The sequence below is a fragment of the Trichomycterus rosablanca genome, chromosome 5 (assembly GCF_030014385.1).
Source record: "Trichomycterus rosablanca isolate fTriRos1 chromosome 5, fTriRos1.hap1, whole genome shotgun sequence".
In the NCBI taxonomy this organism is placed as follows: Eukaryota; Metazoa; Chordata; class Actinopteri; order Siluriformes; family Trichomycteridae; genus Trichomycterus; species Trichomycterus rosablanca.
In genome coordinates this window covers 11,441,051-11,456,414 of record NC_085992.1, presented here as the reverse complement: position 1 = coordinate 11,456,414, position 15,364 = coordinate 11,441,051, and the positions used below count along the sequence as shown (strand labels likewise).

At 41.8% G+C, this 15,364-nt stretch overlaps 1 protein-coding gene across 2 annotated transcripts; it reads right to left on the bottom strand.

Annotated features, from left to right (window-relative positions):
- Positions 1–9,440: 9,440 nt before the first annotated feature.
- On the bottom strand, positions 9,441–14,461 carry rdh14a (retinol dehydrogenase 14a). Of its 2 annotated transcripts, XM_062995696.1 has the most exons (3): positions 14,120–14,461; positions 11,898–12,497; positions 9,441–10,585 (listed from the first exon to the last, which is right to left on the bottom strand). In XM_062995696.1, the coding sequence occupies exons 1-3, from the start codon at positions 14,360–14,362 to the stop codon at positions 10,553–10,555; spliced, it is 876 nt and encodes a 291-aa protein (XP_062851766.1). In that variant the 5' UTR covers positions 14,363–14,461; the 3' UTR covers positions 9,441–10,552. The 2 variants fall into 2 exon arrangements, with proteins under 2 accessions (XP_062851766.1, XP_062851767.1); XM_062995697.1 differs by lacking the exon at positions 9,441–10,585 and having other exon boundaries at positions 10,654–12,497.
- Between the last annotated feature and the right edge of the window lie 903 nt (positions 14,462–15,364).

Genomic DNA, 15,364 nt, shown 5'->3' with positions numbered 1-15,364 from the left:
ACTCCAATACTATTCAACACACTGTGCATTCCAAAAATATTCAACACACTGTACATTCCAACACTATTCAACACACACCTTACACTCCAAAACATGACGTTAAAATCCTACTAAAATAAATAAACCTTATACTCCAACACACACCTTACACTCCAACACATACCTGACACTCCAACACACAGCTTACACTCCAACACTACTCAACACTCATCTCACACTGCAAAGCACTAACACCTTTTATTCAACACACTTTAAAACACACCTCTCACTTCAATACACTGTTAACACACACCTCACATTTGAAACACAATGCACACCTCACTAACACCCACCTCACCCTTTACACATATAAAACACAATAAAACACACCTACATACTTTAACATGTAAACACTTCTTAACTACTAACACAGATACACATGCAGTGTGACAGGACCACCCACGTCTCTCAGAGGCCGATGATCTGTCCCATAATTCCTGATGTCAGCACTGGCTGGTGTTTTTGGAATCTCACTCTCAATCTGCTACCAATTTTACTGGTTTGCTAATGCTATAATTCAGTGTGCAAATGGGTCGAAGAAATGAACTGGCAGCGTCCAGCAGCTTCGACAACAACACCACACAATCTGTACAACCTGCATATAATGCATCATGGAACCAAAAACCATCTTTAGTTTCAGTGCTAGCGGGGTGTGAAACATTTGTGTCTATCACAAATACGTTTAAGGAAGTAAAGAGTTGCCCTTTAATTCATTAATCCATTTATTCATCCTGATCAGGGTTACTGTGGTCCTGAAGCCTTTCCCAGAAACACTGGCTGCAAGGCAGGAATACAATCTGGGAAGGGTACACGACTATCCCAGGGCATCAAACCTACCTATTTTATTATAACCTATTAAGACCTGGAGAAGCCAGTTTACCTACTAGTTGATGTTTGGTAGTTGGAAGGAAACCAGAGTTCTGAAACATAACCCACTAGGCCATGGGTGGAACATGCCAAGATTTATGCAGATACAGTTGTAGTGAAACATTTCTGAACTTGTTCTTTTTCTGTGAAACTGTGAGTTTTCTAAAAATCTACTGAGTTAAAAATAAACATACCGCATCTCAGATGACTTTGTGGCATAGCCTTCTGATTCCTCATCACTTATTATAATTTACTACAGCTGGTGCTTTTTCCTGTGTCCACATAAATAGGGCTATGAGCCACAAGCATTACAATAGGAAACTCTAGAAAGCTCTGTACACATCTTAGAAAGTAGATCATAGATTTCCACATCAGGAATATTACCTGGATTAATTTCAAAGCAACTTGTACAAACAGTTGTCCATGAGTTCAAAGTACATGGAACAGTGGTCTTTTGCCAATGTCAGGAAGAACTCCAAACTTATTTAATGAAATAAAGAAAACAGTTTCCAGATAAGCAGATGTCATTCAAGGACCCACAAAAAAACTGATCCAAAATCAGTCCAGCAAAGCTTGTCTGTTTGCATCTTATTGTTGACTACATCAATCAGCGATAACATTAAAACCACCTCCTTGTTTCTAAACACATTTTTCATTTTATCAGCTCCACTTACCATATAGAAGCACTTTGTAGTTCTACAATTACTGACTGTAGTCCATCAGTTTCTCTGCATGCTTTGTTAGCCCCCTTTTATGCTGTTCTTCAATGGTCAGGACCCCCACAGGACCACTACAGAGTAGATATTATTTGGGTGGTGGGTCATTCTCAGCACTGCAGTGACACTGACATGGTGGTGGTGTGTTAGTGTGTGTTGTGCTTGTATGAGTGGATAAGACACAGCAATGCTGATGGAGTTTTTAAACACCTCTGTGGTGGTGGTGGTCCTGTGGGGGTCCTGACCATTGAAGAACAGGGTGAAAGCAGGCTAAAAAAAGTATGTACAGAAACAGATGGACTACAGTCAGTAATTGTAGAAATACAAAGTGCTTTTATATGGTAAGTGGAGCTGATAAAATGGACAATGAGTGTAGAAACAAAGCTGATCAGTGTAGTCGACACAAATCTAGTTATTTGGCCTCGACAAGCAGATATAAAAAAATGTTAATTCATTCAAACTCAACAACACTGTACCTACTCTCACACATGGTAGTGTTAGTATTAAGATCAGGAGCTGTTTTGTTGGCAGTAAAACTGGTGCATTACAGAAAATGGACCAAATAATGAGGAACAAATATTACCTCAAAAGATTACCTCAAAAGATTACCTCAAAAGATTACCTCAAAATTCTTCAATCTTGGATGGAACTGAGTCTTCCAGCTGACGACTGTCCAAAAGAGACATCAGAGTTGATCCTGGAATTAATAAATCAAGCTAAAATTATGCTTATGAAATGTCTTTCCAAAATCCTGACCTCACCCCTATCAATAATATGTGCACTGTACTAAAAAGTCAAATCTGTAACAGAAAACCAACAAATTTGGGGTTACACTGCCAAGTAGAGTGGTCAAAGATCCAACCAGAGCTGTGCCAGAACCTTTCTGATGGCCACCAAAAGTGGATAATTGTAGCAAAAAGAGCCAAGAAACATAGAAACAAATTTAAGGTGTAGGTGGAGGAATATTTACGTGCCAGCAGATCATTTTCAGAAAACCCCTGATAAACTAATGAAAGAACTTACATTTGTAAAAGGTTTCCTTTTTTCAACCAAGAAGTATGAGTTTCAATCGTTTAGCCAAAACATTAGCAACTGTTTGTGAGTGGACCGGTAGCTGGAACAAAAATATTTAATTTGTGCGATTTGTTTCCAACATGGCTATTAAATATCCAGAAGTCACTCGTCTGTGCTGACACTGATTGTTTCCGATGTAATTCAAACGTAAAACAATACCTTGATTCGGGGCTCTTTGACACCGTTGGCATTCCACATTGACGTGTGATAAAACCCAGTGGTGAGCGTAATCAACGTTGCTACATGACATAAAAAATTCCCTTGCTGGAAATGATCAACTGTACGTTCAGTTCAGCGCCGGTTCCCAGACCTCAAACACCGTTACTTTTAAGCTTTTCATCACTCTGTGTAATTACTGCGCGTCACACTCCGGTCCCAGATCTCCAAGCCGGTTTTGATGTGCCTCTGGTTCGTGTCCCCTGGACAGAAGGGCCCTCCGGGACGGTTCACGCGTTCAAGTGCTAAAACACACTTTGACCTGAGTGTCACACCACTGACAGAAGTTTGTGGTGTGTGTGCGTGTGTGTAAGATGAAAAGTTTAGGAGAAATGAAGTTACTGAGCTGGAATGATGAGAGAAAGTCGTTACAAAACACAGACGCCCCAATAAATCTCCGATATAAAAGATATAAGAGGTGACAGGATTAGCTAAACGTTATACTTGTAATTGTTACTTCCTAAATCCGTACGTAAGCTTGAAAAGTTTAGGTTTTACGTTAGAGTGGAAAAAATGACGTAGTCTGAGATGTATACAATCCTCAGTGTCAGTTTTGCGCTACAGTCAGAGGAAAATATGCAACCACTTTTTTCTATCTATCTATCTATCTATCTATCTATCTATCTATCTATCTATCTATCTATCTATCTATCTATCTATCTATCTATCTATCTAAAATTCCAGCAGAAATGTTTATTTCACTTTTAGAAAGAGAAGTCATTAGCTATAGTTCTTCAGTATCAGTTATCAGAATGTGAATCAGTGTGAATTATATAGTGACAATGAGAATTATACAGTGACAACCCTATAGGGTGGGACATCAGGCATAATGTGACATAAGGTTTTGCATCAAGAGCTCTTTAAAAATTAGCAGCTAGTCACCAAACATGCCATTATATGGTTGCTACAAATGTCTTTTTCATGAAACAAGCATTTTGATTGGTCTGAGATATCAAGGGTGGTGGATCAACAATTCAAAAAATCTGGTTCTTGAACATGCAGTGTAAGACTTATGCACGTTTTTTTTCTTTTTATGGTTTTATGGAGTACTGCAACTAAAACTATGAGTGTATGACACCAAAATGTTTGTAGGATGTAACTTTACTTTTTATGGGAAATTATTGTCAGTAGTTATCCTATGTATTAGATAAATTGGGACACAACATTCAGCTGAAATGGAACACTTTTCACTTTTCTAGGCTACCAGGTGCCATTAAATTATGAGTTACTATGCTTTTGTGTGCCACAATGTCATATTATAGAAATTACATCTGGCTATATTCAATGCCAACAATAATCAAACCCAGTAGCTTGAATTATGTACGTAAGTTCCTAGTATTAAATTAACTTGTACCTTGTACCTACGGTATGTCATAGTGTAGTGGATACAGCATTTAACTAGGCTACATTAATGAATTAATGAATGAACTGTTGAATGCGTTTAACCATTTAAAAATACAATAAAATCAAATATAGTTGTTCTTCAATTAAGCTGATTTGTTTAGTGTCCTTTATTTAACTGTATTGACATTGTCACAGTTTCTAAAGTATTTTACTTAACAACTCACTTTCTTTACAGAAATCTAGGTACACCTATAGGTAGTCTTTAAAATTTTAAGGTGGTTTCTAATCTACCCAAAAGTGTCCCAAATTATCTGCATATGCAGTTGAGCAAGCCAGTAAGTAACTGTCTATTTGTTGACTACACTTTATTGCTTTCAACTGCATATTGATGAATGCTAAGGTCAAACAGTTTCTAAACTTTGTTATAATTTAGCCAACTAACATCCCGCCAAACTGTTTTTTTTTTACCTCTTAGCGGTCCAAGGAGAGATGAGCCACCAACCGCTGGGGGCGGCTCACTGATGCCACAGGACATAGAGGCAGTGGAAGAACTTGACTGGTCCGATGACAAATCCTGTTTTCTCCAAGATCATGTAGACCCAGCTCATGTCGTAGATTAGCTGAAGAACTTGCTGATAATGTCCTAAGTGGGTAACAACTGTTTGGATAACATATTGGTTGGATGGTCATAATGTTTTGGGTCATCGTGTATATTAAAAACCATTGCACCAAACTTTCAATATAACACCGCATTTACTGTGAGGTGCTGTGGCTTGTTATTGAGTTAACACAGGGTAATTTATTACAGATGTAATACGGATGTTGGATAACTTTGTTCATTAAATAAATAAAACTCAAGTTTTCCTGTAATATCATATTTTGTTTAATGATCTATATAGAACTGAGGCAATTAGAAAAGGGTCAATTTTAAGGCCACTGGATGAAAGGTGACATGATAATTACCGAGAGTTTGAATGTTAAATGGGCTTGAACCATCACTATAAGTACAACATGAGAACTTCTTTTCTATACAGCTGTCTGAACATTTCAAACACACTCAGGTCAAACGGGGATTCTGTTCAGGAGCCATGTTTAAAAACCTCCTTTAATTCCAAACTGAGGTCTACAGAGAGGATTTGAACTCCAGGCTGCAGAGTGGCTGAATTAAACCGTATGTTGGGTTTGTAGATAAATACGAGCGCCGGGTCCAGGAATCTGTCATCAAAATACTTAAACTGCGATCTGCGACCTGCTCGAGTTATCAGCCTCACTTTGGCAACTCTGGGTTTTCAAAGTTTGGAAAGTGGACACGTTTCCCATGAAGAGGTTTGCACCTAAACAATTATTTCCATGTGTGAGCGACATGCCAAATTGACGGTGATGAGGGTGAAAAAAATGAAGGAGAGAAAAGTGGGTTGTTCTTTCAACCGTGAGAAAAGTGCACTGTATTTGAAACGCTGCCCATCACCTTCAATCAGGGTTCATTTATTCATTCATTCATTTATTTTTACGAATTATTTTTGAGTTGTGGTGGGTCTGGTGCCTTGCAAAGCAAGACAGGAATACTTACTCACTCACTCATGCTTAGGGACACTTGAGAGGAGCCAACACACCTGCTGCATGTTTTGGGGGTAAACAGAAACTGGAATACCTGGAGGAAATCGATGGGGAAGACATTCTAAACTCCTTATAGTAATCCTGAGCAAGGTGTGAACCCAGGTCCTTAGGACCCTGTTGATGTGCAGCACTAACTCTACTATTTGTGCCACAGTGCTGGCTTTAAGTTGCAATGATTAATTAATTCATTTTTATTATCCTGGACAAGATGCCAATGCGAGGCACCCACTCACTACAGAGGTCAATTATATTCCACCTGCTGCAATCCATTTTTGCTGCAAAGAAACCCATAGAGAGAAAATGCATTTATCGAACTGGTCGGTTCGAATCTCAGGGCACCTACACGAACAATGATTGGCTCGTTCGCAGGGAGGGTGCCGGAATGGATTTCTCATAACTGATGCAATGACAACCCTTCTGGCTAATTGATGGTGCCTGCAGAGACGAGGGATAATGGGATCAGGGTGTGTCTCCAACATATGAACTCAGCTTTTGCAGGTAAAAAGATGCAGTCGGCTACTGCACACATGTCAGAGGGGGCGTGTGTTAGTCACGGCTCTCCTCAGTCAGGGTGGAGATCAACATCAGTAGAAAGGAAGTGTAATGCAATCAGCTATTTGGATACGACTACGGTAAAAATGCATTTATTTATTTCTTTTCATTAACCTTTCATTCTGGTCATGATGCCAACCCTCCCAGGGCATAGTCAGGGAACCATGTTGCTACCTGATGCTTGATGTGTCCATCTCTACCAGGACATGACCCTCACATATTCACTTCTAAAGCTTTGTGTAGAGTAGCCGTACTAGTTAGAAAGATAAAAAAAAATCAAAGAACATGCCAAACTCCCTACAGAAAGTGACTGGAGATAAGTATCAAACCCAGGTTACCAGTTTCAAATGTGACTGAAAGCAATAGCTGCAAGTGGTGTGTCAGGTTACAAGTGTACCCTTCAAATAGTTGTGTATTAATAAGAGCAGCAGTGCCACCTGATCCTCTGCATACTGTGGAACACTGCATGGCCAAAAGTATGTGGACACCCCATTCCAAAACCTCAGGCATTATTATATAGTTTGCACTGAAGTTCTTTCACACCAAACAATTCATGTCATCCTGTCTTTTTGGACCACGCTTTGCACAAGGACACATACGGTCAACAGGAAAGTGCCTTCCCTAAACTGTTGCCATAAGTCTGGAAGGATTTAATCTATTATACACCGACCAGCCATAACATTAAAACCACCTCCTTGTTTCTACACTCACTGTCCATTTTATCAGCTCCACTTACCATATAGAAGCACTTTGTAGTTCTACAATTACTGACTGTAGTCCATCTGTTTCTCTGCATGCTTTGTTAGCCCCCCACAGGGCCACTACAGAGCAGGTATTATTTGGGTGGTGGGTCATTCTCAGCACTGCAGTGACACTGACATGGTGGTGGTGTGTTAGTGTGTGTTGTGCTGGTATGAGTGGATAAGACACAGCAGCACTGATGGACTTTTTAAACACCTCACTGTCACTGCTGGACTAAGAATAGTCGACCAACCAAAAATCTCCAGCGAACAGCTCCCTGTAGGCAGCGTCCTGTGACCACTGATGAAGGTCTAGAAGATGACCAACTCAAACAGCAGCAATAGATGAGCGATCGTCTCTGACTTTACATCTACAAGGTGGAGCAACTAGGTAGGAGTGTCTAATAGAGTGGACAGTGAGTGGACACGGTATTTAAAAACTCCAGCAATCAGAATCATCCACCACCTAAATAATACCTGCTCTGTGGTGGTCCTGACTATTAAAGAACGGGGTGAAAGCAGGCTAAAAAAGCATGCAGAGAAACAGATGGTTCAGTCAGTAATTGTGTGGTAAGTGGAGCTGATAAAATGGACAGTGAGTGTAGAAACAAGGAGGTGGTTTTAATGTTATGGCTGATCGGTATATATAATTGATTGTATGGCTTAAAAATGGGTTTGGCTTAAAAAAAACTGAACTTAACACTTTTATCCAAAGTGACTTACATTTGTGACATTTTGTAAGTCATTTTGAGCAAACCTTGCTAAGGGCCCAACAGTGGCAACCTGGCAGATGTGAGGCTTGAACCAGCAACCTTCCGATTACTAGCCCTCTATCTTAACCACTGAGCTACCACTGCCTCGAGTACTCTTAAAAAAAGGTTGTCCACATACTTTTGGCCACACTGTGTTTCTTTACTTTCATAAAAGTGGGAGAAAAGATGAACCCCCCCCCAAAAAAAAACTCAAAAGCCCTCAGTCGTGTGTAATCACTACATCTTTGACTCTGTGTAGCAGAGAACTTTGTGAATGCACCATTAAAGCCGTTGGAACGTTCACAATCTCTACAATTTACTTCATTAGAAAAACAAACAGCCGTGAGCATGCGTTCAAGACCTCCCTCTATTTCAGAGCCGTTTTAACACAGACGGTTTTGGCAACCAGGAGGTCGTTATTTATTTCATTTAGTCGGCGGGTCTGAAATGAGGCTGTAAGCAGGTGGAGAAAAACATAAGTGATGCATTATGGAGAAACGCTAGAGAAAAAAACACAATCCGTCATTAAAACGTTCCACTGTAATCAGACTGGGTTGGATACACGACTGGGTTTGTTTGGAGTGCTGGTGAGGGGTCTTAAAGGGGAAGAATTATTACAGAGGACATTTTTCTTCTTTAATAAAAAGGAAAGTCATGAGTTTTTAAGGCTGGAAAATAGAAATTTTAATTTGTAATACAGGGCGGCACGGTGGCTCGGTGGGTAGCACTGTCGCCTCACAGCAAGAAGGTCCTGGGTTTGATCCCCAAGCAGGGCGGTCTGGGTCCTTTCTGTGTAGAGTTTGCATGTTCTCCCCGTGGCTGCGTGGGTTTCCTCCGGGAGCTCTGGTTTCCTCCCACAGTCCAAAAACATGCAGTCAGGTTAATTGGACACACTGAATTGCCCTATAGGAGAATAGGTGTGTGTGTGTGTATGTGTGTCCACCCTGCGATGGACTGGCGCCCCATCCAGGGTGTTACTGTGTGCCTTGTGCCTACTGAAAAGCTGGGATAACCCCCTGGTGACCCAAATTGGATAAGCGGTTAAGACAGTGAGTGAGTGAGTGAATTTGTAAATATCATAAATAATATATATTACTGAAGCAAGACACGTATGTGAGAAGAAAGCAAGTAAGAAAGTGGTTCCTAAAAGAAAAAGGAAGTGAAAGTAAATGTGAAAGAAAATAAAATGCAAGGCAAGAACCCACCCACAATGCTAGACATGGCTAATCATGTCTGTGTAGAAGCCTAGTCGGCTAATAGAACTGCTAAGATCTGAACACGGATTCCAGCAGTGGTGAGCTAGCATGGTCTAAATCGCTGCACCCACCGAGCGCCCCCCGGAGCAGGCCAAAAAGTGCATACATACCTTAATAGATGTTATCTATGGACTGTTTTGAATTCTGATAGCAATGTGTAGTATGTTTAAAGGTGTCTCATGTGTATTTCTTGATTTATTTGTTGAAGTGCCCCCCTCTGTATATATATACAGTATATTAGGATTTTAACATCATGTTTTACACACTGGTTACATTCATGACAGGACATGTAGTTACTGGTTACACAAGATTCATCAGTTCAAGTTTAATGCCAAACACAGTTATGGACAATTTTGTATCTCTAATCCAGCTCATTTGCATGTCTTTGGACTGTTACCCCTTTTCCACCAAAAAAACCGTGGTTCTTGAACCGGTTCTGTTCGGGTTTCTCTGAACCTTGGTGTTCTGTAGAGAACCGACGCGCATTTCCACCAGTTTTTGAGAACCAAGCAGCGTCATCATCGGTGGGCGTTACTTAACGAAAGTTAAGAGCAGTAATATCATGGTGGAGTGTGTGGATTATGTGTGAGCATTTGTGCTGCTGTTACACATGTTTGTTTTTATGTAAAAAGCATCGATCTAACAATCGGTGATAAGAAGACATAGACGTGTTTGTCGCAGTTGTTGTTTTCTTTAGTTCATTGACGTGAGAGGAGTTTTGCGCTTCGGTTTCACCGCGACCCTCGGCACAAATAGCCGATTTGCTCAGCGCTCGACTTAAGCGGTGAAACATCATTAAAGTTCCACAACACGAACATTAATCTGTGTGAAATAAACATCAAACAGCTCGGGGAGTTGAAAAAGCTTCACGCTTTATTTTTCACGTTAAGCGGTGTTCGTTCTGTCCGGGTCACTTTTACCACGTTTCACCTTTTTAAAGGCGCTTTGAAAATATCACCGGCAAACTGGCTCAAAATGTAATCAGGTGAACTTTAAAAGATAAAAATGCAGCATTAAGCTCCATACGAGACCCCAGCTGACGGCATTGTTGCTAACGCGCTATGCTGTACAACATGACGCGCCCACAGACGGACGTCACGGTTCGTGCTGAAAAATCAAGTATTCTGTGGTGCCAGATTGGCCCGCTAGTTCGCTGTCTGGAACCTCTTTTTTCCGATGGAAACACGCGGAACCGGTTCATAATCGAGTTCGGGAACCGGAACGGGCTCCGTGCCGCATCGGTGAAAAAGGGGTATGTGGGAGGAAAATGGAGCTCCTGGAAGTAACTCACACAGACACGGGGAGAACATGCTCCACATGGAAAAAACCTGGACCGCTCCGTCTGCAAATCAAACTCTTCTTGCTGTAAGGTGACAGTGCTACACACCAAGCCACCGTGTCGCCCTTCGCCTCTGTATATAAAAAAAGAAGAAAACAGGACCGTTTGGAAATACTTTTTAAAGATGAAAGGAAGCAGAGAAAGCAATCTACAGTATTTATTGTTTTAATGAATCTTATATTATTACACATCTAGATCGAGTCAGAAAACCAGAAAGCGAGATCCAGTTTGCATTATTTTTTATCAATTGTCTATCAAATGTCTACTGGCACATTTTTTGTTCTGGTACTGAAATATAAAACAATAAATAATAACCTGGAATCAGCCTGATAGTGCCAGATAGATGATAGCACTGCTGGGGATTAAAAGCCTGGATCTTAGTGGTAGTGTAGTTTAAAGCAGTGCCACCTGAGATCCAAGGAGTATTATTATTATTTTTTTTTAATTTTCTATTTTTCTCCAACCTTTCCCCCCAATTTTCTCCCCTAATCTAGTCATGTACAGTTACCCTGATTGCATCCTCCACTGATTCAACCCTCCACCGCTGACTGAGGGCGCTTCTCAACTGACACACGCCCCCTCCAACACGTGCTCAGTACAGACGTCATTTTTCACCTGCACGGGTCGAGTTCATGTATACCGATCAGCACTGACCACAGAGAGTCACACCCTGATCAGCATTATTCCTCAGCCCTGTGCAGGCGCCATCAATCAGCCAGCAGGGGTCGTAATTGCACCAGTTATGAGGACCCATGATCCGGCTTGCCCCTAATGCTATGAACAACAGCCTATCGTTGTTCATGCAGCCATCCAGCCCAGCCGGATGGCAGAGCTAAGTTTCGATACGATGTATTCAAAAACCAAGCTCTACTCATATCTAGTCATATCCAAATCCTTAACTTCCTCAAATGCTGCAGAACCCCACTTTGGGACCATCATGCACCCACTCTGATACATGAGCAGTCGCCTACTGCTTCTTTTCACCTGCTAGAGACAGAGTCTCACAGAGAGCAGCATCACGTATGGAGAGTTGTATACTACCATCCGTTAGTCAATGTCTCTCATGAAGGCACCTCGACCAATGTGAAGGCATTCGTTCGCCCATCCCACCCTCAGACACAGCTAAACAGACACAGTAAGAATTGACAGAAAGTGCTCTTATTGGTGTTATTAACCAATATGTATGATAGCTATGATATATCTGAATAGCTGTTGTTAGTTCAGTTATCCTTCATTAAGCTGATAATCTAGCAAGCAAATGCAGTGAGACAATTGATACGACCTACGATAACACGCGGTGTTGCCAAGGTAAAGCGATGCCTAGTAATTCAAATGCTGCACAACAAAAAAAGAAAGAGGACATCACATTAAATAGTGATCCCCACCATGACCTCGCTGATGTCCCACAGTTTCTTAGCCACCTCTTCATCCGTGGCTTTAGGTAGCAGCTTCTCTTCTTGACAGTCGGCAAAACATTTCCCCTGAACCCCCTCCACATCTGGTGAACACGCCAGATAAACCGAAGTCCTCGCTCCCTCCTCGGGAGTTTTAAACAGCGCCCATGAGGCTAAGTTAAAAAGAGGCTTCGCCAGCAGTGGGATGTGAACGTGCCGGCCCAGGTTGGTCCTGACGATGCCAGGCGTGAGAGCATTTACCGTTATGCCTGTACCCTCCAGCCTCTGACTGAGCTCCAGAGTGAAAAGCAGGTTAGCTAGCTTGCTGCGGCTGTAGGCGAAGGCTTTATTATAACTGCGCTCGCTGTTAAGGTCGTCAAAGTTAATCTCGCCGTATTTGTAGAGCTTGGAGGAGACCACGACCACGCGGCTGGGCGCTGAGCGTTTTAGCAGGTCCAGCAGCAGGTGGGTGAGCAGGAAGTGGCCAAGGTGGTTCACGCCGAACTGCATTTCAAAGCCGTCCTCAGTTTTGGTGTACGGGCACTGGTAGATCCCGGCGTTGTTGATCAGAACGTCCAGTTTCGGCTCCTCCTAGATTAGAAACCACAGCAAAATACAACCTGAAATTAAAACCAGTTCAGATTCTGTACAATTTGCAATAATATAGTAAAAACATAGTATTTATTACCTGAGGTGTCTACAAACTGGTCATTTTAAACATTTCAATTTAATTTGTGTAGAATATTTACTAGTTTAGATCCTTTAAGTCATCCTGCCAATCAAAAACAACAGGCAGACAAAACGCTTTAAATGACAACATGCACCAGTTTGGCTGCATCCCAAACAACATACAACTTCACTAAATATTATGTGGTGGGTAGCACCGTCTCCTCAAAGCAAGAAGGTCCTGGGTTCGATTCCGGGTCCTTTTTGTGTGGAGTTTGCATGTTCTCCCAGTGTCTGCGTGGGTTTCCCACGAGAGCTCCAGTTTCCTCCCACAGTCCAAAGACGTGCAAGTGAGGTGAATTCTCTCACTCACTCACTTTCTTAACCACTTATCCAATTAGGGTTGGGGGGCGGGGGTAGGGATGCTGGAGCCTATCCCAGCTTTTCAATGGGTGCAAGGCACACAGTAACACCCTGGACAGGGCGCCAGTCCATCGCAGGGCAGACACACGTACACACACATTCGGGACACACACCAATTCAGTGTCTCCAATTAACCCGACTGAATGTTTTTGGACTGTGGGAGGAAACCCACGCAGACACAAGGAGAACATGCAAACTCCGCTAAGAAAGGACCCGGATCACCCCGCCTGGGGATCGAACCCAGGACCATCTTGCTGTGAGGCAACAATGCTACCCACCGAGCCACCGTGCCGCCGTGAGGTGAATTGGAGATTGTCCACGACTGTGTTATATATAGCTCTATAAATAGCTCTGATGCACAATACTACCTGCCTAACAGTAGGTACAGTGTTGTTGGGTATTACCTCACCTATTCTCCATAAAAAAATTAGTCACTGTGGCCAAATTAGTCAATTCGACCACAAAATCCTCCTTCATAAGCCATTTTCGTTGGAGCATGGGCTTCTCTCTTGACCAACAGGCTTCCCATCTTGTTTTTGCATTGGTTATTTATTGTTCTGACCTGTTGTCTACATTTGTACTGTCTTGTGTTGAGCACTACAACAAAAAAAGTTCCTGTGAGCCCTACTGCTGAACAATAAAGTGATTTTGATTCTCATTCCAAGCCCGCTTGACTTTAGCCAGGGCTGTCTGTGGTAAGGCAGCTTGTAATTGGCATCATATTGTTTTTTTAAGGTGGATTTTGGATAATGCCTAAAAATCTTGACAAATTTCTTCTGTTTAAGGTAGCAGATTGAGTTTTCTTCTCAGCCTTGGCAAAGATGCCACTGTTTCAGTCATGTACCTTGTACTTTTACAGAGAACTGTTTGTACAGATACACTTGGTGTCTAAAGTAGGACAGAAGTGACATTTATGACTTGAATAGACTTTTCTAAAGTGTGTAGTGTGTGTGTGTGTGGCTCGGCTGACGGCTGAAGTCAAACTAGCCATATTTATATGGACACCAATAAGTCAGCCATACCAAGAAGTCAGTCATAACCACTGAGAAGGAATTAGGGGCTCCTGGTACAACGTTAAATGTCACCTTATACTTCAACCGTAAATAAAAGAATACAACAATGACCTGATTAATGAGAGAACAGAAGGATCGTATTGAGGTTAAACATGACAGATCCAGAACTCTGATCAGCAGCTCTCCACGCTCTGTTCCCGCCTCGCTCCTCATCTCCTGCGCCGCGCGCTCCGCTCGCTCGCGGCTCCTGCAGGCCATGATCACGCGCGCTTCCCGCCTCAGCAACTCAGTAGCGGCGGCTTTACCGATCCCGCTGTTCGCTCCGGTAATGATCACGGTCTTACCCCGCATCATCTTTAATATTACACAACCTCCTTTAATAACCGGGCATTCCTCAGCGCTCTAGAGAAGCGTGTATCTATTCTACTGCGCCTCACTCACTCACTCACTCACTCCCTCAGGTAAACACAACCACACCGTCATCATGTTGCCGGAAGTAAATTCACAACACGTGACAGGCTTCGGACGTTATCTCCGGCTAATCGAATTAATTCCTCTGAATTATGTTAAAAGCGTAAAAACTAAATTTAACATTTTGGCAAATTGTACATATTGTTTACATTTGTTTACTGTTTATTAAACGTATGTAGTCGATTTATATCGAAATATACATTTAAGCAGCTCGTCCGGACAAATCAGATTCCGTCCTCTCATCCGGGTTCTCCGAGTTACGGTTTTACGCCTGCAGTTTCATTACAGAAAGTTATGGCCAGAGCCGTAGATGGAGAGAGTTGCGACACTCCTTGATCTCGCCGCCACGCGGTCACGTGGTTCATGTAACCCTCAATAGTTCCAAACAAACCCGGCGCTGTCATGTTCTCATATGGGACAGGCAGCAGTAAATGAAATATTAAACGCTAAATAATAAACATTTGTACAATTTCTGGGTATTTTCAACTGCGTTTACATTTACTGCATCTGCTTTAATGTCAGTTTGGTATATGAAGTGGAAGATTGATGTTTATAATAACTTGTTAATAGGTCGTTCTTGTTAACACACAGTACATTATATTAGCATACATTACATCATGCGATATTATTAAGTAGTAGAGACAATATACAGTACAGAGATTAAAGATTTTTTTTTTTTTGCATAAACTAATCTCCCTTCACTTTCCTGAGGATTCATAATAATAATAATAATAATAATAATTTTGGTTAAACACTAAGCCATGTGGCTGGATTCATAAGGTTTACCTGGACTGAATGAACAGATTCATAAACACACTACCGTACCTTTAACATTATAGTGCAGGTACATGAAATAGCATGAATTCATGTCTTATTTCATGAGTG